The sequence below is a fragment of the Taudactylus pleione genome, unplaced genomic scaffold (genome assembly GCF_031769625.1).
Source record: "Taudactylus pleione unplaced genomic scaffold, aTauple2 ptg000250l, whole genome shotgun sequence".
Lineage (NCBI taxonomy): Eukaryota > Metazoa > Chordata > Amphibia > Anura > Myobatrachidae > Taudactylus > Taudactylus pleione.
This window is the reverse complement of record NW_028284652.1, coordinates 11,867,121-11,890,396: the sequence shown is the minus strand read 5'-3', so window position 1 is coordinate 11,890,396 and position 23,276 is coordinate 11,867,121. Positions and strand designations below refer to the sequence as shown.

The window sequence follows — 23,276 nt, the reverse complement described above, 5'->3', positions numbered from 1 at the left end:
GGTGAGCAAACAACTCTTCTTTTGGTGGACAGTACGGGCAGAAAACTGCACTTCTGCCCTAACTTACGTCACTTCCAGGTACAGACTCTGAAGGGGAAATATACCTTACAAAATCTGTAAGGAACAGTTCTCCTCCCAAAAGGTCCAAAGATATTGTCATCCTTCACTGGATATCTTTAAATGCTTGAATATCTCATATGCAGGGGCAGGGCCGGACTGGGACTAAAAATAGGCCCTGGCATTTAAAGCAGCACACAGGCCCACCTTGCGTCAGCATGTGGTTCCTTGCACAGACTCCTCCCCTTACTATTCCGGACTCCTCCCAATTCCTAGTCTATGCTCTTTCAAATATAATTAATATTACAGCAATATACAAGTGTACATTATTCTCTGTATTAAAATACACACATTACAGAGCTCATCCTGCAGAGGATTCAAACATGTGCCATAGTCTGACATTTGGTTGGTTCTGTTAAATAAAGCTGGCACTTCATTGGTGGAGGTCACACACACAGAAAAGGGAAGGAATTGTATCAATTGACCAAGCCCTAGCTTAGCAGTTATACAGAATTAGATAGTGTTCACTGTAGGAATTTTCAAGGGCATAGGTGCTGAACACAGAGGACAACACATCTGTGCACACCAAAGAAGAGCAGTAACTACACATTTTTGTGCCCTGTGCACAAGAGCATTGGTGCCCCCATCAAAAATCGAGGCACAGAGAGTGCGCGCCTCTGGCGCGCACCAAAACACGCAGGTGTGGTCTCACTGGGAAGGGGCAAGATCACACAATAGTTCCCCCAATTGAAATTATGCCACACAGTAGTGCTTCTTAATCAAATTACACAGCACAGTATTACCTCTTCATCATATTACCCGGCACAGTAGTGCCCCTTCATCACATTATACCGCACAGCAGTGCTCCTTCATCACATTACACCTCAAAGTAGTGCACCATTGTCACATTTGTATAAGCTGGATAATTGGCTGAGACAGAATCTGTTTAAAATTAAATCTGCACTACGCCACTTTTTTGACTGGCCGCCCAGCGCCATTTTAGCGAATCGCACACATTATAGGTATATACGCCGATGCTATTATTTAGTGTCGTGCGATTCCCACGCAATAGAAAGATGTTAAAAGTCCTCATTATATAAATACAGACAGTTACTAAAACATATAATATGATCAACTAGCGTTCCCGCTAGGCTGTTTTAGTGGGGTGCAGCGCCCTGCCCTCCTTCAGGAGGGCAAAAAGCACCCTGCCCTCCAGAAGGAGGGCAAAAAGCGCCCAGCCCTCACAGCCCGCGGGTGCCGTCTTCACCCGCGGGACGCAGTGTCCCGCGGGTGGAGAAATGTGCGGTGACCCGGTCACCGCCGGAGAATAGACGCCGGGCGCATGCGCCTGGCATTTATTCTCACTGTTTGCAGCGCTTGGGAGCTGCCTGGCGTGTCCGTAAGTGACGGGCACGCCCCCAAGTATGACGAAAAGGGGACGCGTCTTATAGACATGCCCCTTTTCATGGCCACACCCTTTTTTCGGGTGCGCACGCGCCTTCGGCGCGTCCACAAAGTTGCCCTCTCCAGCTCCGGCGCCCTGCCTGCCGCCGGAGCTAGAGTGAACACTAATCAACCCTGCAAAACATGTACCACGGTGTACTCCACAAAACACGTAGTTGCACAACGCTAACTAGCGTCTTTTCTCAATACCCCAATACTTACACTGTGCAAACTTATATAAAAAGGTTCCCTAGTATTAAGGTTAATATTTAAGGTTTTATTCATTATCAGTAATGTTGTGAAATACATGTTATTTGATATCTAAGGTTTAGTGCATGATAAGCAGACCGTGTTTGGTGTCATTCTAAACCACTGTGTCTTTGTAGATTTCCGGTTCCATCGGTGAAGAAATCGCAACATGTGTCTGCAATTTATAGATCATAGAGAGTTAGGCATTAAAATGTATCCTGTAATGCAGCCAGTCTAATTTGTTATGCATCGGGAAAATGGACACAAAGAGCTGTTGGAGGCTGCAATGTGACCATACGAATTGACCTATGAACTGTACTGTAACAGAAGAACCAGGAAGAAGAACCAATGGAATCACGCCAAATTGTTCTATTGTATTGCCTATCCCTGTAAGAGTATATATGCAGGCTCTCTGAAACTAGATGCTAGTCATCTTGCTTTGCTGTTGATGGAGGTTTCATCTTTGATACCGGGATCTGGATCCAGAGCGCGTGCGTATGTAACGACTGTACCTTGTGACTGTATAATTTGTTTGTGCTAATTGTATTTAGATCACAGTGTGTAATTATCTGTGTTTATGGGGAATAATAACTTTTTGTGCTTTGGAACCACAAAGTCTGAAAGCAATTATTTCTTGTGCGACTCATAACGCTAAATAGCAACAACTTTAGAGTGTATAGATAGGTAGGAATCGATACATTACACCGCACTGTAGTATTCCTTATAGTCACACAGTAGTGCCCATTATTCACATTACATCACACAGTAGAGCCCATTAACATGCCAGAGACCATTCACGTTATGCATCATAGTAGTGCTCCTTATACACATTATGCCACACAACAGTAATGCCCCTTATAACACATTTGTGCCACACACAATGATGCCCTTTACAAATTATGCCACGCAGTAGTACCCCTTATAATACATGTCACACAATAGTGCCCCTTATAACATTATGCTAAACAGTAATGCCCCTTACAACATTATGCTACACAGTAATGCCCCTTACACTTTGTGCCCCCCCAGTAACTCAACTCCCCCTGTGTCCCTCCAGCAGTCTCTTGACTCCCCTGTGTGCCATCAGCAGGTGTGGATTTGGTGCCGGGCTGCAAACCGCTCGTGGCATGGACAACGTGTCTAGCTTCGGAGGGCAGGCTGCTCTTCAGCGGGGAAAACACCTTATTCAGCATCCACATACAGGCCCTCTCGATGGCAGTGTTCCTTGTCTGGGACTGCTTGCTCTTGGAGGAGCAGGGAGGCTGCTGCCAGTCTGGGTGCTGCTGGCTGCCCGCTTCCTACGGCTGCTGCAAGTCTCCACATTACCATGTCTGCCAATGCCTGGACCTGATGCCGTCTGCGCATGGAGAGCTGTACGACTATGCCTTTGACTCCTCGCACCAGTGTTTCATCCAGTACACGGATGCACAATGTGACGTCATGACGCAGGCATGTCTTACAGAAACTCCGCTCGCTGAGAGAGGAGAATTAAAAAGTAGGCAAGTATGGGCTACGCCCTTTGTCTTGTCATTGTTGAGCTGCCACAAAAAGAGCCATAACTAGATATTTTCACGCTATGCAAAAAAAGTGTGAGTCACATGGACCCTTCACTTTTTAAAATGAGGGTCCTACGCCACAGTTTCTGGGTCCCAAAGAAAGCTGGCAGCACGAGGATTCTTCTTAATGGTAAACTTTATCAGGGAACACAGGGCCTGATTCAGAGCCGCTCGCAAAAAGCGAGCGCTCACTCTAAATCAGGGCGGCCGCATGTTTTTTTTTTTGCTCGGCCTCCTGGCCGCTCGCTAAGCTGTGGATTACCACCCACAGCTTTAGCGAGCGGCCAGATGATGGTCGCGGCCATCGGGCTTGCGACTAGACCCTTGTGGTAGGGTCTCGTCCGTCGCAAGCCCCAGTGAGCATCCGGCTCTAATAGAGCCAGAAGCTCACCACTGACATCACTCGTGATGTCAGTGGGGCCACCCCCAAACGGCAGGCGTTCATTTGGGAACACCTCCGTTTGGCCAGCCACCCCCCCGACACGCCTCCAAACGGGGCAAGCTGTCGATCAACATCGACATCTGCCCCATTTGGATGTGAGCGCCGGAGCGAGTGATTTCTCGCTCCGGGGCTCGCGCGTGCACACTGCCCGGCCATCAACCCACTTGCAAGCGGGTCTGAATCAGGCCCACAGACCCTTTTTCCTGGCGAAAGGGGCTGTGTCCCCTGAAAACGTAGAGAAATAAAATTTACCATTAAGACTTTGGAGGAAGGCAATGGAGCACTCTAAATATATATATATTTCTCCAGAAAGCATTAAATATTATTTATCCCTAAATGAAAAAAAGAGTTCATATGGGAGACTATTCAAACCATATTTGGACTGTTGGTTTAATGTCTAAGGCCATAACCAAAGTGCATGTCTGGCTACTATAGATGATAGCACAGATCTGGCTGAGGAAGAAGTGGTGTTCAAAGCGAACTACATAGGAATTCAATTCCTCTCTGCATAGTGCCTATACTACTTAGATGTCCAGGATAAGTTAGACAATACTTAAGCTGGGTACACAGTTTTTCGATTGCAGGCTGATCATTAAAACTGTCCTGATCAGCCGTGCAGTCTGTCCCCAGTGTGACCCCATCAGCTACCTGTGAGCCGCATACACACATAGGGGCAGATGTATGAAGCTCTGGGAAGTGATAAAGTGGATAACCAATCAGCTCCCAACTGTCATTTTTCAAACACGACAGTTGGGAGCGGAATGGTTGGTAGTTTATCACTCTGCACCTTATCACTTCACAGAGCTTAATACATCTGCCCCATAGTGTGTAGGGGCTCGGGAGGTCGAACCAATAAATATTAAACCGTACATAAGATGCGACCTCCCAATCGTTACAGGAGAGTTAAAAGCCATTTATAGGCTAATGCTCCTGCATCGGGACAGCATACACACCTATTATTATTATTATCCTTTATTTATATGGCGCCACAAGTGTTCCGCAGCGCCTTACATAGTACATAGAACTAATAGGTGAACAAGAAACAAGTAACATACAGTACATTACAGTACAGGACAAGGACACAACTTATATACATTGCTGAAATAGTGATTAAAGCACTCACAATAAGCTGCCGGGAATTGGCGGTCCCGTGTTAGGTGTCCTAATGGGGAGTAGAGAGTAGAAGAAAATGTAAAGAGAAGCACATGAAGGAAGAGGTCCCTGCTCGTGAGAGCTTACATTCTAAGGGGAGGGGCAGACAGACAGGCGTGACACAGAAGGGGAGGGCAGACAGACAGGCGTGACACAGAAGGGGAGGGGCAGATAGACAGGCGTGACACAGAAGGGGAGGGGCAGATAGACAGGCATGACACAGAAGGGGAAGATGGGAAGGAAAGAGCATGAGGTGGGTTAGGATGAGTGCTGGAAGACCTTGATGAAGTAGTGGGTCTTGAGAGCCCGTTTGAAGATTTGTAGAGAGGTGGAGAGTCTGATGGGGAGAGGGAGAGCATTCCAAAGGTAGGGAGCAGCACGGGCAAAATCTCGGATGCGGGAGTGGGAGGAAGTAATCAGTTGGCAAGAGAGGCGGCATGCATTAGTTGAGCGAAGTGGGCGGGAGTGTGAAGGGAGAGAAGGTCAGAAATGTATGCGGGAGAGGATTTGGTGAGGGCTTTGTAGGCGAATGTAAGAACCTTGAATTGGCATCTGAAGGGGAAGGGGAGCCAGTGTAGGGCTTGAAGGAGAGGGGAAGCAGATGTAGAACGTCTGGAGAGGAAGATGAGCCGAGCAGCAGCATTAAGAACCGATTGTAGTGAATCCAATGGCCATTCTCTCGATATTGGATGAATGACCCGATGATTGTATAGGCGTGTACCCAGCTTTAGTGTCTGGAGAGTCCCTCACCATAGTCTGAGGGCTCTGGAAACTGGCGCTATGGCAAAGCCACACTTCAATGCAGTTCTTGCCATGGAGTATTGAAGAAATAGGTCTTTACGGACACCTCTGCTAAAAATATATATTTTTTTTATGCTAATACCTGTAATCTATAGAAACCTCCCATTTATGTAGCAAATGCAGGTTTTAGAAGGGTTTTCGGGTGTCTCAAGTATCATTGAGGCATTCTCCAGTGTACCACTAGGACAGTAAGATTAGAGCAAGGACTTACTAGTAGATTGCCAATATATAGTAGAGAAGAAAAAAAAGGCAGAGTATATATTGTGGTGCACTCTGGATCGATATTCAGTTAGTTCTGTCAAATGTCTAATATCAATCTTAATTAATTCCATTATTTAAAATAGTGTTCAATGAAAAGGTGAAATATTAATAAAAAAATTATAGATAGTGCATATTAGAATGTGAAAAAAATTGTTAGAAAAGTGTTTTTTTTTTGTTTTTTTTTTAAGACTCTTTCACTGCTGGTCAAAGATTATTATTTCAATACCGACTAGTCTTATTCTCAGTATATAAGACTTACACTACTCCTGAGTGATTAAATAGGAATTCTAAAGATTAAAAATGGCTAAGTGACTTTAATATTGTATGTCACTAATATCATTGTTCTATACAGCTATTTTATATAGTGTCATGTTGATACTGGTATAAATAAATCAATTGCAGTTATCCGTGAGCATACAATGCAGTACTATCTAAGAGTGTTCTTACAGTATAGATCTGCCATTTCAGACTACGGTAATATGTTTCTTTTATCATAGATACTTTCTCACGCTAAGCCACAGCGTCTGGTTATATGATCACTAGGTACAAGCCTCTCTCATAATCACAGCTTTCATACACAAGGCTCAGTGGTTATTATTTCAATATGCCTGATCACACGGTCCCTCCTTATCAGGTCAGATTGGTAATTACAGTGACGGTTCTATTTGCGTGCTAACAGGGCCGTCGCCCGGAGCGCCGACACCTAGAGGGCGCCACTGAGTCCCCCCCCTCTGAAAAAAAACCTAGAAGGAAGAAAAAAATAAAATAAATATACGCCAGTCCCCCCCACGCTAGCCACCGCAGGGAGGCTGCATTTGCCGGGCGCCCACTGATATTTGTTATCAGCAGGCACCCGGCTCCCTCCCTGCAGCGGCAGCCGAAAGCCAGAGCTCACTCCTGAGCTCCGGCTTCCGGCAGAGAGAGTACTATAGGAGGGACGTCATGACGTCTCTCCCATAGATCCGAGGAGCCGCGGTCGGACCGGACGGCAGCGGAAGCAGGGCTAAAGGTAAGTATTGTGTTTTTTTTCAGTCGGAAGCACCAGCACTGGGGGCACGATTATAGGGGCATTACTACTGGGGGGCATTACTACTGGGGGACGACTATAGGGGGCATTACTACTAGTGGGCACAACTACAGGGGGCATTATTTCTGGGGGCACTACTACTGGGGACATTACTACAGTGGGCACTACTATAGGGAGCATTACTAATGGGGGCAGTACTACTGGGGAGCATTACTAATGGGGGCACTACAATAGGGGGGATTACTACTGGGGAGCATTACTAATGGGGGCTCTGCTATAGGGGGCAGTACTACTGGGGAGCATTACTAATGGGGGCACTACAATAGGGGGGATTACTACTGGGGAGCATTATTAATTGTGGCTCTACTAATGGGGACACTACTATAGGGGGCAGTACTAATGGGGGGCATTACTATTGGGTGAACTACTATAAGGGACATTACTATTGTGGGCATTACTACTGTGGGCACTACTAATGGGGCATTACTACTGGGGAGCATTACTAATGTGGGCACTACTATAGGGGGCATTACTAATTGGGGGATTACTACTGTGGAGCTTTACTACTGGGGGAACTACTATAGGGGGCATTACCACTGGGGGTACTACTAATGGGGGCACTGCATGGGGGGCACCACTACTGGGGCCATTGTGTAAGGGGCACTACTACTGTGGGCCTTGTGTATAAGGGACACTAATTTTGGCATTATGTAAAAAGGGCACCACTGTGTGTCATAACATAAGGGACTACTGTGTGGTGTAATTTGAATTGGGGATAATGTATTATAAAGGTAAACACTGTGTGTGGCACAATGTATTATACAGGGCATTACTGCATGTGGCATAATGTGTTATACAGGTTATTACTGCATATAGCATAATGTGTTATAAAGGGCATTACTGCGTGTGGCATGTGTTATACAGGTCATTACTGCGTGTGGCATAATGTGTTATAAAGGGCATTACTGTGTGTGGCATAATGTGTTATAAAGGGCATTACTGCGTGTGGCATAATGTATTACTGCATGTGGTATGATGTGTTATTACTGCGTGTGGCATAATGTGTTATAAAGGGCATTACTGCGTGTGGCATAATGTGTTATTACTGCATGTGGTATAATGTGTTATAAAGGGCATTACTGTGTGTGGCATAGTGTGTTATAAAGGGCATTACTGCATGTGGCATAGTGTGTTATAAAGGCCATTACTGCGTGTGGCATAATGTCATCTTATCTAAAAAAAATTCTTTCTTTTTTTTTTTTTTTGTGGGGGGGGGGTCGCAACTGGGAACTTTCGCCCTGAGCTCCACAATGTCTAGAACCGGCCCTGGGTAATTAACAATATAGTGGTGCGTCAGGGTTGTCCTATGTCTCCCCTTTTATTTTTGCGATAGCCCTGGAACCCTTGGCTGTAGCGCTACGTCAGTCACATAGCTTTACAGGTATACATATTGGTTCGGCCGAGCTTAAATTGTCACTATTTGCAGACGACATGCTCCTGTTTGTTTCCAACCCTGCTGCATCTATGCCAAGTATTATTTCTCTGTTAGCCCAGTTTGGATCATTCGCAGGGTATAAAATCAATTTACACAAATCAGAATTGATGCCTCTTGCGAATATCACAGCAGCGGATTTGAGGGATCATGCCTATCAACATTTTCGTGTTACAGCCTCCCATTTCAAATACTTAGGTATTAATATTCCTGTGGTTACCTCCTCCCTATATCGTCTTAATTATACTCCTATTATTGCCCAACTGACTAAATTGCTGGATGCCTGGAAGATGCTTCCCCTGTCCCTACTTGGTAGAATCGCATTGCTTAAAAGTGTAGCATTTCCCAAATTATCTTACTCCATACAAATGCTCCCGATTAGCATGTCACTAGCAGACATAAAAACCTGCACCCAGCTATTTACCAAATTTCTGTGGAGAGATGGCAGACCCCGGTTGGCAGTGTACAAGTTACTACTTCCTAGGTCTCATGGAGGGCTGGGTCTCCCTGATATTCTCACATTTACTAGTGCAGGACATTTTAGGTATATTGGTGATTGGTTGTTGAACAGGGAAACATACACCTATGCGCCTACTAAGGTAGCTATGTTTTCACCTTACTCAGCTGCTGCTTTGTTGCATACTCCTAGAAAATCTATCCCAACTCACATATTTCATAATGTCTTATTTCATGATACCTATTTGGCCTGGAGAGCTATTTGCACCAAACTATCTAGACCCTATACCGCCTCAAAGTATATCCCTTTTACTGGTAATCCTATGTTCCCACCAGGACTAGATAACTCTAGCTTTTGCCAGTGGAAACAGAAGGGTATTGCCTTAATTAAGGACATTTTCGACCCAGGTGGAGTTATTCTGCACAGTCTCCCATCCTTTCTCGTGCTACACCCCTATAAGATTAAGTATCTTACCACAGATCTGGTGGGGGGTTCGCATGACAAGGCATAGAAACATACATTTTTATCATGGAGCAGAGACCGGACTACTGTCACTTCCATGGACTGCTTGTTGCATACTTATGATGCTACTCTTAAATTTTTGCACTGTTCCTGGTTACAAGAGGTTCACATCAAAACTATTAATAGAGCATATATCTCACAGGAGCTTTATGATGACGGGGAGACGGGTGATTGCTTAAAATGTAGGCGCCCGGATGCTATTTTTTTTTCATAATTTCTGGACATGCCCTAAGATCGCAAAGTTCTGGGGTAAGGTAATGATTTTTATTAACTATTTTTCACCTAAACTTTATAGTGATCCGCTGGCCTTATGTGCTAACTTCAAACTGGGATTTGAGCCCTGATAAATCTTGCATAGTCCCATTACTGATTGTCATTGTCACCATAGCGAAAAAAGTAATTTTATGTACCTGGACCTCCCCTTCCCCTCCCTTTTTGGGAACGGTTAAGTCTATTATGCTCCAGACCCTGTATTTTGATAAACAAGAGTTTTCCCTGCGCTGGAAGCAGGGGTTACATCCTTTTATTAAAAGAAAAATGGGGTGCATATATTGAATCACTTTACTCCCCCACACAAGCTCAGATTTTTAAGGTGTTTGACACTACCTCATGGGATTTACACAGACAGTTATCTTGATACGGAAATTCTTATGTATAGTATTTCCTTTTGATCATTTGTAAACCTGGATCTTCCTATATATAGTATGTATGCTCAGGGGACATACTCTGTACATCACACTGATATTGACCACATATTCTCTCATCATTGATTCTACTGCAACGCTACCTATTTCTTTCTCCACCTCCCCTCCTTTTTTCTAATATTTGTATTTTTTGCTGTTATCTTTGTGTTTTGAACCAGATATCCATATGTATTGTTATACTTTTCTTTGGATATTATAATATTGTTCATGGGCTATTTTTGCAGTGTTATATAATTGTTATTCAAACTGGGACTATTTCTACTTCCCTAATGTATGTTTAGCGGCTAAATCTATACACCAGTTTGCTTTTCCATGTTACCTTTATATAACTATTGCACATTGTGATTTAATGTTATTGATACCTGCCTGTAACATTTTCTATTTTTTCTGTCACTTGATTTTTGAAAATCCAAAATAAACAGATCTTAAAAAAATTGGTATTTGGCAATTTTATACAATAGTATTTAGAGTGCAGTGTAATTGTACTAAACCAATTTCCTATAGATTATAATGAGAGCCTCTTACCTCTGTCTGTCATAAAGCAGTAATAAATCAAGACTTTGTAAACAATTGTGAAGCACAATAAAATAAAAATGCAGGTGCTATATAAATAACTAAAAATAAAGCAAATCTGTGGTAGGCTTGTATATACTGTAATAGTAACACCTTAATGTAAGTGTCCTGCAGCAAGCAGGATGCCAAAAGGAAAAATACTTGGGCACTTGCCTACCACAGTAGCTTTGTGCCATCAAAGCAACTCACTTCTCCGCAACAGGAAGGAGGCTCAGTTAATATAAAAGGTGATGCTGGAAAGCCTGGGAACATTCCTACAAATACTAGTTGCTATTCCTGTCTCCTACTTCCACATTCCTAACACGCACCACCGCTAGCTACACAGAAATGACAGTCACTGCAGGCATTAGTGTTGGTGGCTGACCCCTTACATAAAGCTCCACACACACTTGCCCAATAACTGTTCCTCACACCTTATGCCGTTTACACACTAGACCAGGGGTTCTCAAACTATTTTGCTCTGGGACCCCATCTGACAAAACATGTTTTTACAGGACCCCAGCAATTTACCGCCAAACAATGCACCTATATATAAGTAGCACACTTTTTTTTAAGATATTGTGACTTTTCTCACCAAGCAAAATGAAATATGGAGAGAACATGACACTTTTCTTTTTTTCTAATAATTATTTAATTTGAATGGTCAGGCAATTATTCATCAAGAAAAACCATCAAGGCTGCGAGATCAACAGATCAATACAGACAAAATGATTGTAAAATATCATGGTGTGTTTATTTGCAACAACATGACACTTCAAAAACTAGAATATATTTATAGAATATTTTTTTATTTCTTTGTTATGAGATGGGTGAGCTTGTAGTGTTGAACACAAATCCTTTAAACGGGACTTTGTGTGACTCAGATAAAGGCGAATGTCATCTTCAACAGCGAGATGGGATCTCTACTTATTTTTCAGTAAAGTCAAAGCTGAAAATCCAGCTTCACAAAGGTAAGTAGACGTGAAGGGCATCAGCACCTTCAGTGCAGCAGATGACAGCTCTGGGTATTCCTGTTGAATTGATATCCAGAAGTTTGCAAGAGGTTGTTCAGAGTATCTCAGCGTCAATGTCTCATCACAGGAGAGGTCAATTCATTTTTCATCCAGTGAAAGTGGCAAACAAACACTTGCAGTTGCTTCAGCACTGAATGGATTCCTAATCCACCCTTCTGCTTTTCGATCCTTCTCAGGAAAGTACTGACGAAATTGCTGTTTAAGGCTCTCCAAATGGCTGATGATAATAGGTTGCAAATCATGTTTTGGAAGATCATTGTCATGCAAAAAATCATCCAACAAATGCTGGCCATACATGCTGCAATTATTGGGACGATCCGCCCGATATCGGCGGATCGCCACGATAATTGTAGCGTGGGGGGAGGCGACCGAGGGTTAAATATTGCTCGGTCGGGCATGCTGGATTGTCCAGCATGCCCGTCCGATGCGATATTTACCCGGTAACTGTCGGCCGCATAGGGCAGTGTATGCCCAGCGCAGCCGACAGACAGACATTTCCTGTGTTCCTTCCTACGGAAGGAACAGGGAAATGTCTCCTCCCCCGGGGGCGGAGCGCAGATGTCGGGCTATACACTGTGAGATTTCTCTCACAGTGTATGCCGGCGACATCTGCGGCTGGCAGCCGGCCAGATAAAATGTCTGTCGGTCTGACAGGCATTTTATCTTACCGTGTATGCCCAGCAAAAGGAAATGCTTCAAAATTGCCACTTTCCACACGAGTGTACCACAAGAACAGTTTCTTGATCCAACTTTCAACCTTGTCAGTGGAAAAAAAAAACTGTAATTTCTTGTCCTTGGAGGGAGGTATTTAGCGCATTTAACCATTCAAACATGTCTGCTAGGTAAGCTAGCATAGCAAGCCACTTGGCATCTAAAAAATTTTCCCTGTGATAACCAGCATACTACTGTGTGATAAAGTAACTGATGGTGCTCAGCTCCCATCTCCTCACACAAAACTCTAAACAGACGTGCACTTGTTGAACCGCTCTTACTGAAGTTGACTGTGCGTACAGCTTCATCTAGAACTTGTTTTAGAGCAGGTGGCATTTTTTTTGCAACTAGGGCTTGCCTATGTATAATTCAGTGAGTCCAGGCTGCTTCTGGTGCAACAGCTTGCACTCTGGTCACTAACCCGCTGTTTTTTCCAGTCATTGCCCGAGCACTGTCGCTGCAAATTCCAACACAGCGCAGCCATTCCAAGCGAGAATCAGTGACAAAAGCATCCAAAAGTGAAAAAAGTTGTTCCCCAGTAGCACGTTGTGGTAGTGGCTGGCAGAACAGAAATTCTTCAATTAGTTTTTTATCATTCTCAAATTTTATGTAGGTCAGCATCTGTGCAGCCCCCGACACATCTGTCGTTTCATCAATTTGAATGGAAAAAAAAAGCACTTTGTTCTATTTTGGTGGTGACTTGCTCTGTCAGGTCTCTTGCCATGCTGTGAATCCGCCTAGCAATAGTGTCATTAGACAGGGGGATCAAATCAGGCTGAGTAGCAGCACTTTGCACAAGCATAAAGAAACCATTTCTTTGGCACAAGGTAGAAAAAAAAAAAAAAAAAGCTTTCTCCAATGTTGTGCGGTTTACCCATTTTGGCTATCCAGTAGGACACCACAAATGAGGCCTCAAGTGATTTCTCATTAAGTGTAGCTGCTGTTTTTAGCCATGTAGTTCCCTTAATTTCCATTTAAAATAATCAAGCGGTTTGGTTTGCAGAGAACTGTGTTTTGTCTGCAGGTGCCTGATCATTTTGGATGGTTTTAAGCTCTCTTTAGCAAGAACTTCACCACACACAACACACTGTGGATGTGGTGCTTCCTCCGAGCCAGCCCAAGTAAAACCATATTCCAAATATTTTGGATCATAATTCCGGTTTCTTGCCTTTTTATTACTATTTGAATCTTTTGCTGCTACTGGCAACCAACTCGCCATCATTGCTCGGCTTTCTGACACTCTTTTGAAGAAAACGGGACCATTTCACTCACTGATGTGCAACTTGGGAAAAAAAACAAAACTGATTTAATGCTCTTTATTTCACTGGTTCGTTTATTTGTGCCATCTCATCCCCACCCATGTCCATCGTCTTCCTTATAAGAATGATGGGTGGGGGTGATGAATGCACATCTTCCTGATATAGTTTATATGTTAGGCTTCCTTATGAGGGTGGTTTAATAAATAAGTTAACAACCTTTCATTGCGTAAATTCATTCAACTCGTTCATATACATATATTCAATAGTATGGCCTTGATACAGATTCTTTTTCCACATAGTCCCCATACTTGTCTAAGAACTTGTTCCAGTGGTACCAAGGCATCTATCCTGGTATAGAAGAAATCAGTGTAAAATGCCTGGAACCAGGACATGACTTCGGTTGCAAAGTGCCTTCCACCCAGGTGCTTCTTCAATGGTCCAAAGAGATGGAAATCACTTGGTGCAATGTCAGGGCTATAGGGAAGAACAGTCCAGTAATTCCCAATGGCAGCATTGCTCATCTTTAACGTTTGCCCTGCCCTTATCAAAAGGTGATGCAATACCTGTTTCCGTGACATGACATTATCACAGTACATAAGTTGGAGAGGAGTTTCAGCTTCTCATGTGACCTTTGGACACAAATCTGATCACACTATGCACCTCAACGTTTGACCATGTTTCCCCCAGCCCTGCAATCTTACAACTAATGTCTGGAACAGTACTATTGATATGAGGTGCACTCTAAAGGCCATGAAGGGAAACAGTGGCCTACCTGCTCTGGCCTGGTGGTAAATTAGAATGAAATAGTGAACATTACACACGTGAGTGGTCTTGTTATTTAACTTATTGTACCACCCTTGTGTAGTTTTATGGTATACAAATATATAAGGAAGATAATGAGCAAGGGTGGGGGGGGGGGGGGAATGAGGCAATAAATCACCCCTCCATTGCCCATTATCTCCCTTAAATATATTTATGTCCATTATCTTTCTTATATAATGGCATACAAATATATAAGAAGGATGATAGACAAGGAAGGGGGGGGGGGGGTAGTACACACATACAATTTATGACTCATAATCCCCCTATTTTATGCCATTATGGGGTACATGTATTAACTGGAAGTATGGGGAAGAAGTGATTGCCCTGTCATCATAGGAGGGAGAGCATTGTCCCTGGCGGCAGGGGCTGGTGGCTCCACACGGGATCTTGCGCTGCTTGCAAGATCCTGCGCATGCCCATTGGAGCCGGCCGGGAGTGAGACAGCGCATAAGCAGTAACCTGATGCGCTGTGTACTCAGGCAGGACTCACTGGAGGGGGGAGTTTTCACTCCCCCACCCTGGCAGATGAGATGTTCTTGCATCTCATTGTTAGTGCTTTCTGCTTTGCCTCAGTAATGAGGCAAAGCAGGAAGAGTTAGAGTATGATCTGACACACACACACCTTATTTTTAAGGCCATCATATTTCTTATGCCATAAAAATATACAAGAAAGATTAGCATAAAAATATATAAAAAATGATGGGCATGGGGGTGATGTGTATAAAATGTATGCACATTACCCCCTCCTTGACCATCATCTTCCTTATTTATGGCATAAAAATGTTGGACATGAAACAAAGGGAAGCTGGACAATGGGAGTAATGTGCATACATTTTATACACAACACCTTACTTTAAATTATGACCATAGATCTCCATTTTACTTACTATGAAATAAATGTTCTTGCCATTTAATTCTTAAAGCTGCCTCTAGCTGGGGCAGCACAGAAACAGCTCTTGTCCTACTACTAGCACACTGTAACGCAGAGTCAGACTGCGCTGCAGCTCCTTTTACTCTGACTGACACGGTGTGATGTCATGACGGACATGCATGTTAATCACCATGAAGGAAGGAGGAGCCGGCGGGGGACTGCTGGTGCTACCGCCGCGGCTCATAGCAGAGTAAGCCCAGGACCGGTATTTAACTTTAGTGAGTTGTGACCCAGTTTGAGAAACATTGCACTAGACGATAGGTCATCCGATGTGCCAGACCAGAGCAACATCTAGTGTGTACCTGTTATGTCGCCAACTATGCACGCTCCCGCATGTTATACTCCGTTGGACCTGCATGCAGGTCCGACAGAGGATGTAGTTAGCGAGAATCCATGCTCCCGAATGCAGCATTGCCCCCGCTGTCACTCCAAGCATTGGCAACTGTGTATGCACTTGTCGATGCTGCTCCAGTCACTGAAGATGGAGGTTCTATTTTGTGCCATAATACCTCGAGTCTAATGCACTAGTTTGGTATGTTAGTGCTTTTAGTTAATTTTTATTGAGTTTTGCAGTTAGATAGGTACATAACCCTATGGGCACTCTACAGACTTGTGCTTGTATGGCTAAATAACATTGTGTCCATAACATACAACATCTCAGTGTATTATATGGTCTGAGACCCATTGCCATTTCAAGCCAAGTCATAATTCAGTGACATTACAGATTAATTCAATTAGAAACAGAACATCTGGGTTTAAACAAGATAAGACATACAATCTTGTTAGTTTATCCAGAAGCACTATTTATATATAATTTGCTCCAACTTTTAGCCAACAGGAAAGATTGTAAATTTTAGTATATTTGGGAAGCATTTTAGAAAGGCCTCCACTCCCCCCACAGGTCGAAAAGCACTGATCTGAACAGATAAAATTGCAGTTCATGGATAGTTTATCAAAGAAACAAGTGTAGCAACACACACACACACCTTAATTGGAGAAATCAATCACGCATCTATTCCCACACACCTCAATGTATTGGCTGCAATAGACTGGCTTCTAGAAAAGATTGGAGAAAAGATTGGGGAGGGGGTGAATCATGGCAACAAGACATGGCTACAAGCACTGAATATGGGAAGCTGGGTGGCCTTTGCCATTTGAACAAAGGTCACATTGCTTGAACAATCTGCAGAGCAGGAACAGTTGATGTTAAAGTTAGAAACTACACAAATTACTAGAAAACAGTTTTAATTAGTGATATAAACACATCTTGTCCAATAAAAACACCTAATCAAAAGGTCCATTAGGAATATTAAAGTTATATAGGGATAAAGGAATAATTTAAACATTTATGTACATAAGAGCCATATAGGCAGTCATTAAAACAATCAGCTCATCTATTTAAAACAGAACCTAAACAGTTTCAGATTCCAAGTGCCACAATACATGATACATGTATCTAGTAGCTTGTCAAGAAGAGTCTAGCCCCTGGGAGCATTCATCCTCTGTAAAGTGTGGAGGACTCATCACCGATAGGTCCTCTTCTCCCAGGATCTGTAGACGAAGGGCAAGTGGTAAGAGCAGACTTGAAAAGTTAAAAGCATTGTTAGCTGAGGAGTCACTGAAGAGATCATTCCCAGCATCAGTGTCTGGTTCTGAAGGGGAGATGGACCCACTTCCAGCATTGCTTCCCGCTCCCCAGCGGTCTGGAGGTGGGGTGTGCTTAAAGAGACAGTGGACACCATATGGACAGACACCAAGTGCAGCAAAATGACGGCAGACATCACGAACAGCCCGTGGGTGCTGAAATAAACAATTAGAACCATAAGGGCAGCCTGCAGGTGAGCGCCAAAGGCGGCATTGCTTTTTGCTGTAAAAAGGCGATAGACGTCGTTGCCGAAGACGGATTGTGTCAGGGACTTCCCTCCGCTCACTGTCTCCATGTATAAACAGACAGCGCTGGCCATAGTTACAGTTTCCAAGCAAATGGAAAGAACGACATAACTCAGTCTTGTATTTTGGGTGCTGGAATGGTGGGCGGAGGTCACTCAGGCCATGGGCAAATTGGCAGTGATTCTTGTAAGCGCAGAAGCCACTTTCTGCATATCTGTTGCACAGCTCAGTCTTGTAGCGCAAGGAGGACAGGCCTGTGACCTTAGGTGCAGCACAGGAAGAAACAAGTGTGGTTTCATCCAAAGGAGGACTGATTGAAGAGAAAATATCCAGACTGTTTGCAAGCATCTGTCAAGTATATGAAGAGTGGTTAATACATGACATGGAAAGAACAGACAGGACAGTGTCAGATGGGTTTTTAAACTGCTACAGTTTCTTGAATATATACTGTCAAAACATTTAGCAGATGGGGAATGCAATACTATAAAATCATAGTGATGTTGTCAGAACATTGTTCAGAAAACCAAAACACATACAGAGTTGTAGCATCTAAAGGTCCATACACACTGAACAATCAGGAAAGACAGTATGATTATGACAATGTAATCGTACATTATCCACTGTAGTGCCTACACTGAACGATCAGTCATTTAGTGTAGGCTCCCTCCCTCATCACTGAACATGCAATCTGGTTAGATTGTCCATCGCCTGAACATGTAGCACAATGTCGGAAACTACAAGCAGGTGCGCGCATTGCTGGTCGTTTCCGTTAGTATAGTGCACAATTACAATTTTGTAATCGTGCAATTGCTCAGTAATATCACCCAGTGTGTATGCACCTTTAGAGTTGCTGGAAAGGTGGTACAATAACTCACCTCTGATCTCTACCCTGCCTCTATTACCTCAGCCTAGTGCTGATGAAATACAGAAACTCCCTGCAGTTGTACTGTGCATGCTGGACCAACACAGCACATGTGCAAAGACATCAGGAAGTGGCTACCAGACTGGTAAGTAACATAGCACCATCAGAAACTAGTGCTATGTATTAGATGGTGGCAAAGTGTTATGAAACACCCTGAGAATGGTGCCATGTGTTGCTTACCAGTACTTGCGGCAGCATTTACACAAGCCTAAGGCACTAACCCAATTCACCCTCATCACCTACAATCCACACAGCCTCTCCTACAACATCACAAAAGTCATCTCTCCACACTCAACATAGCAATACTTCACATGGTACTCCCTTCTCCAGAACTTGCAAGTTGTGCAATAGAATGGAAGATCACTCAGACATATCAGATCCTTCACAAGTCTCCAATAATTCAAACACTCCTCAAAAACCCAGTTTCCCCTCCTACCTCAATTCAGTGGCCCAGCCTCCCTACACTTGTCTCCACTCTGCCTCTCCCATTAAATTTTAATTTGTCATGAGCAAGGTCCCTCTTTCCACTTGTGCCTCATGCATATTCTTTACAACAGCCTGATATATGTACAGTAATCCACTTCATGGAGGGCTATTTTGCCCAGTTTCTTTAGTGGGAAGTAGTGCGTATACTAAACAGCACTTTAAGTTTTGTTTAGCCATTCAAGTGCCCTATGGAACCAGTCAGAATTTAAGATACTCAGATGAATGCCAAATTGCCCAAAGAATGATAGAGACACATACACACTTCAGTAGTACCTTTCCAGCAAACTCCTACAATGAACAGCCAAGCTGCAATGCTGGCAAGCAGTGGAAATACTGACAGATTGAAGTCTCAATAAGCCTTCCCACCACACATAAACCAGTAGTGCTTTGTGATCCAGCATCCATCTATGTCACAGGGACAATGCTTGGGGGGGGGGGGGGGGGTTGGAAGGTTTAAACAACTATTTGCAGCATACTCCCCAAAAAACTGTTTTCAGCAGATATTTAATATCCACCAGATCTCACCAATTTCTGCTGCAGTTTCTCCATTTCCAACAGCGGCCACAACCCCCATAGGTTACACATCACAAGTTACCAGGAGAGGGTTCCAGCAGATCCCACTGGCAATGGTAGTCACAAATGCATGGTCTGTAGAACACGCACACGCTGGAGTCCCAGCATGGATGTAGAGATCGCAGAGTCATCGCAGGGACAAGCTCCTTTCAGAGTCAGTACCTTCAGGTGCTCAATACATTTGGCCAGTACAATTGCACCATGGATGCCAAAATTACCCAAATCACATTGAGTATGTAATAATTGATGCATGGACAAGTTAAAATAGTTCTCATAATGGATTCCAGTGTAATTATATGGCTAATTTTGGGGCTACACATTTGACCTAGGACTATATGTACAAGGCAGGCTCTCAGCATATTGGAGCTAAAAATTTTAAAAATGGCACCAACAAGGAATAAAGATCAGCATGCTTTAAACTGATTAGTGCCACATTACATGTTCTGCTCCAACCCACCATGAAGTCTAGTAAATATAGTCTCAAGCCTGCTGTATGTAGAACCAGTAGGTCCCAGATGGTACACAAATGTAGCCCAATTTCTGAACAGCCAAGTTTTAGTACCCCATTGGGTACTAAAATGGCAGGATCCACCTACATATGTCCAGCAGTATGCCAGTGACATGCTGGAACAGCTGTTTGGCTCATCCACACCTAACGTTACAAGATTTTGCCCCTTCATAACTGCTGTAAAGGGTCCGTTGGTATGCAGCCTCCAGCAAGCCACAGACAATCAGTGGTTAGCAATACCAGCATACTGTAAAAATAGCATAGGCAGAAGTCAATCAGGTCCAATATCCAGTTAATATGCCTGTGCAAAAAACAAAACAAAAACACAAGTCTGATTGTATTACCCTGAATTGACCAACCTAGAAGTAGAACAAGTGAAACAGATGGCAATGTGTCATTGAAAAGCAGCTACAAGACATTACAGGACCCATTTATCAGAATATTTAAGGCAAGTTCCCAAACAGTCCTCAAGGCTCCCCAACAGTTCAGGTTTTAGAGATATCCAAGGTTGAGCACAGATCGTTAAATCAAATTGATCGAGATACTAATTAATCCACCTTTGTTCAACCACATATATCTAAAACCTGAACTGTTGAGGACCACATTTGGGAACCTCTGATTTAAGGTTTAATACCCAAAAACACCCATTTTCATGAATTAACCTCAAATATTAAGTTTGCCCCAGATGTATTGAGGGACCACGTCAGGTATCCGATACCTGCTGTGATCCTTCCATTCCCACAGGCAGCAGCATTCCCCATAGGTTCCTATGGGGGATGGAATGCTGCCAGATTTACCAACATCCAGAATGCAATGTATTCCAGATATTGGCCCCCATAGCTAACACCATCTGGAGAGGGCATTAGCCACTGTAGCCTACACCATACATAATTGCCAGCAGAGGGTTCCTCCACCCTTAAGGGGCCTATCCACCATGCAACCTGAAAGACTGAACTAGCATTCAGACCTTCAGGTCACCAAGGTGCAGTGCCCACACTGAACATCATTCAGTGCAGGAGTCCCATCTCCTATTTCTGAACATGCCAAGCATCACCAGGTTGACAGACATGTTCAGTAGATAGTTTGGGTCAGCAAGGACCCAGCATCACTAGTCCTTGCCGGCTATCCATTACACAACTTTGAACAATGCAACCAAAACCTAAATTCTAAAGTCATGTAATGGATAGACCCTTCAGCAGTTCTCCAGACAGCATAGGGAGAGGCTCCTTCCACTACATGTGCTGGATGGTACACCCAGGCACTATGATCACATATTGCAATGCAATTATGGGTGGTACTGACATGCTCAGATGACATTGCAATAGCAATCATTAATAAATGGGGTCCTACACATCTGCACTAAAGCACAGCCTATATGCCAGATGGGAAACACTGCTAAGCAGGAGCAGGGACCCTCTGATACACCAGCTGCTGTTGAACTATACATCCCAGCACTCCTGACAGTTTAAGCATGTCCCAACAAAAAGCAAACGGTCAGGGAACACTAGGATGTTTAGCTCGATAGGTTGCCTTCCCCTGATTTAGCATTACATTCTATCATCCAGTTTGTTACCACGACCAGGGTACACCCCTATGCAACTACCTGGCCGATTATCATGACATCGCTACCTACAAACTGTAAAATGGAACCTCTAACAACGGGTCAGACCCTCCTTTATTAGGTATAGGTGCACTGCAAACAAGCTACTGGAGGTATATATCCGGCATTAGGGTGCGCACACCCCCAGCAGCATAACACAGAAATTATACTAATAATATGGGCTGATCATCTCACAGCACGGAGAAATACAGTGGAAGCAGATTGCACCCGCTGACCTCACCTTAGTCACCAGTTTCATGTCCATACTGTCACTGTGCGCACCTGTACTCCCCGGCAGCCTCCACAATCCCTGCCAGATACCTGCCCTGCTCGTCTCGGATACCGCCATGCATTTCATACACACATCCAGCCAATCAGGGGAGCGCATAGGGCTGGGGCGTGTGGCAAATCCGGACCTGATTGGTCGGTATAATGGCGGGATTTGACCATGGAAAGGAACGTATGTGTGATTGTTGTTATATTCGGCAGCTGCCGCTGCTGTCCCTGTGTCACTTCTAAACAATTGAGTATAAATTGTGACGTTTGTCCCCGACAGCCATATGCCAGAAGAGCTAGCAGAGCCTGAGTCTGTCGCACATTACCGCCTAGGCCAAGAACATGCAAAGTGCCTATCACTGCAAAAACCATTTATTTAGAGTATTATGAGGTAAATGTCAGGAGCATTTACCCCAGAATGGAATTATTAATTACTTTGCTATTAGTAACATCGAGTTTCCAAAAATCTCTAATTTTCTGGTTTAGGATTGAGGATTTTTTTCTTGAAATGTCTAAAAAAAAATTTAAATTGACCCAACAGCACATTTTTATTTTTATGTTTCTTAGATTACATTTTTAACATCGGTTCTTATTTTTGGGATTGTAAACTGATATTTAATAGAGAACATTTCTAATGCAAAAAAAGATTATAGTAAATTCAAGTAAATATGACATGACCAGGATTGTAGTGCTCCAAGGTTTACCAAAGATAGGGGTCTATTTACTAAGCCTTGAACAGAGATAAAGTTCCAGCCAATCAAATCCTAACTGCCATGTCACAGGTTGTGCTTGAAAAATGACAGTTATGTTGGGTACACACTAAATGATGTGTACCCAGCACAATGTGCCGTGTGGTGAGTTCCCGGTGGGGTACTGGCATCTGCAAGTGCGTACACACTTGCCAATGTCGGGAGCGACGGGGGTCATTGCTGCATTCAGCAGCATGGCCCCCACTGACGATATCACCTGTCGGACCTGCATGCAGGTCCAACGGAGGATGTCACTGATGACGTTCGGGTGAGTGCATCGTCGCGACATTGCGGGTACACACTAGACGATAGGTCATCCGATCCGGCAGATCGGAGCGTCATATCGGAAACGCGCATCGTCAGCGACATAGCGGGTACACACTGCCCAATGTGGACGATATGTTGTCCAATCCGCCAGATCGTACGACATATCGTCTAGTCACGTGTGTACCCGGCTTAGGAGCTGGTTGGTTGGCACTTTATCTCCCTCCACAGCTTTGTAATAGACCCCAAAGTCTCACACTATGGGCCTGATTCTGAGTTGCATGAAAGTCCACATGTAGTCACATCTCACGTTTGATAGCAGACTACACTTGCATCGCAGTTGACATATATGACTTAAGTTGGGTACATACTAGACGATTTAAAAAAAAATTGTCGTTTTCTGGTGGATTGGAACACCAAATCGTCCAGGGTGTATGCACTATGTGCACTCTTGCTGCGTCGTTCGTCGCATCTTCAGATCTGCCGTACATGCTGCTCAATCTGAGGATGTGACTGATGATCCCATGCATTTGGAT

The 23,276-nt window shown here is 43.9% G+C and overlaps 1 protein-coding gene across 1 annotated transcript; it reads right to left on the bottom strand.

Annotated features, from left to right (window-relative positions):
* Window positions 1-15,975: 15,975 nt before the first annotated feature.
* LOC148515419 (uncharacterized) lies at window positions 15,976-21,784 on the bottom strand. The gene is made up of 2 exons (XM_088480159.1): window positions 21,693-21,784; window positions 15,976-17,710 (listed from the first exon to the last, which is right to left on the bottom strand). The coding sequence occupies exons 1-2, from the start codon at window positions 21,714-21,716 to the stop codon at window positions 16,940-16,942; spliced, it is 795 nt and encodes a 264-aa protein (XP_088336285.1). The 5' UTR covers window positions 21,717-21,784; the 3' UTR covers window positions 15,976-16,939.
* Window positions 21,785-23,276: the final 1,492 nt, after the last annotated feature.

Bases quoted from the DNA above. Each gene is read 5' to 3' on its own strand.
- LOC148515419 (XM_088480159.1), bottom strand. From the start codon at position 21,716: ATGGACATGAAACTGGTGACTAAG. The intron at 17,711-21,692 runs GTGAGGTCAGCG...TATACTTGACAG, and splicing joins ACATGAAACTGGTGACTAAG to ATGCTTGCAAACAGTCTGGA.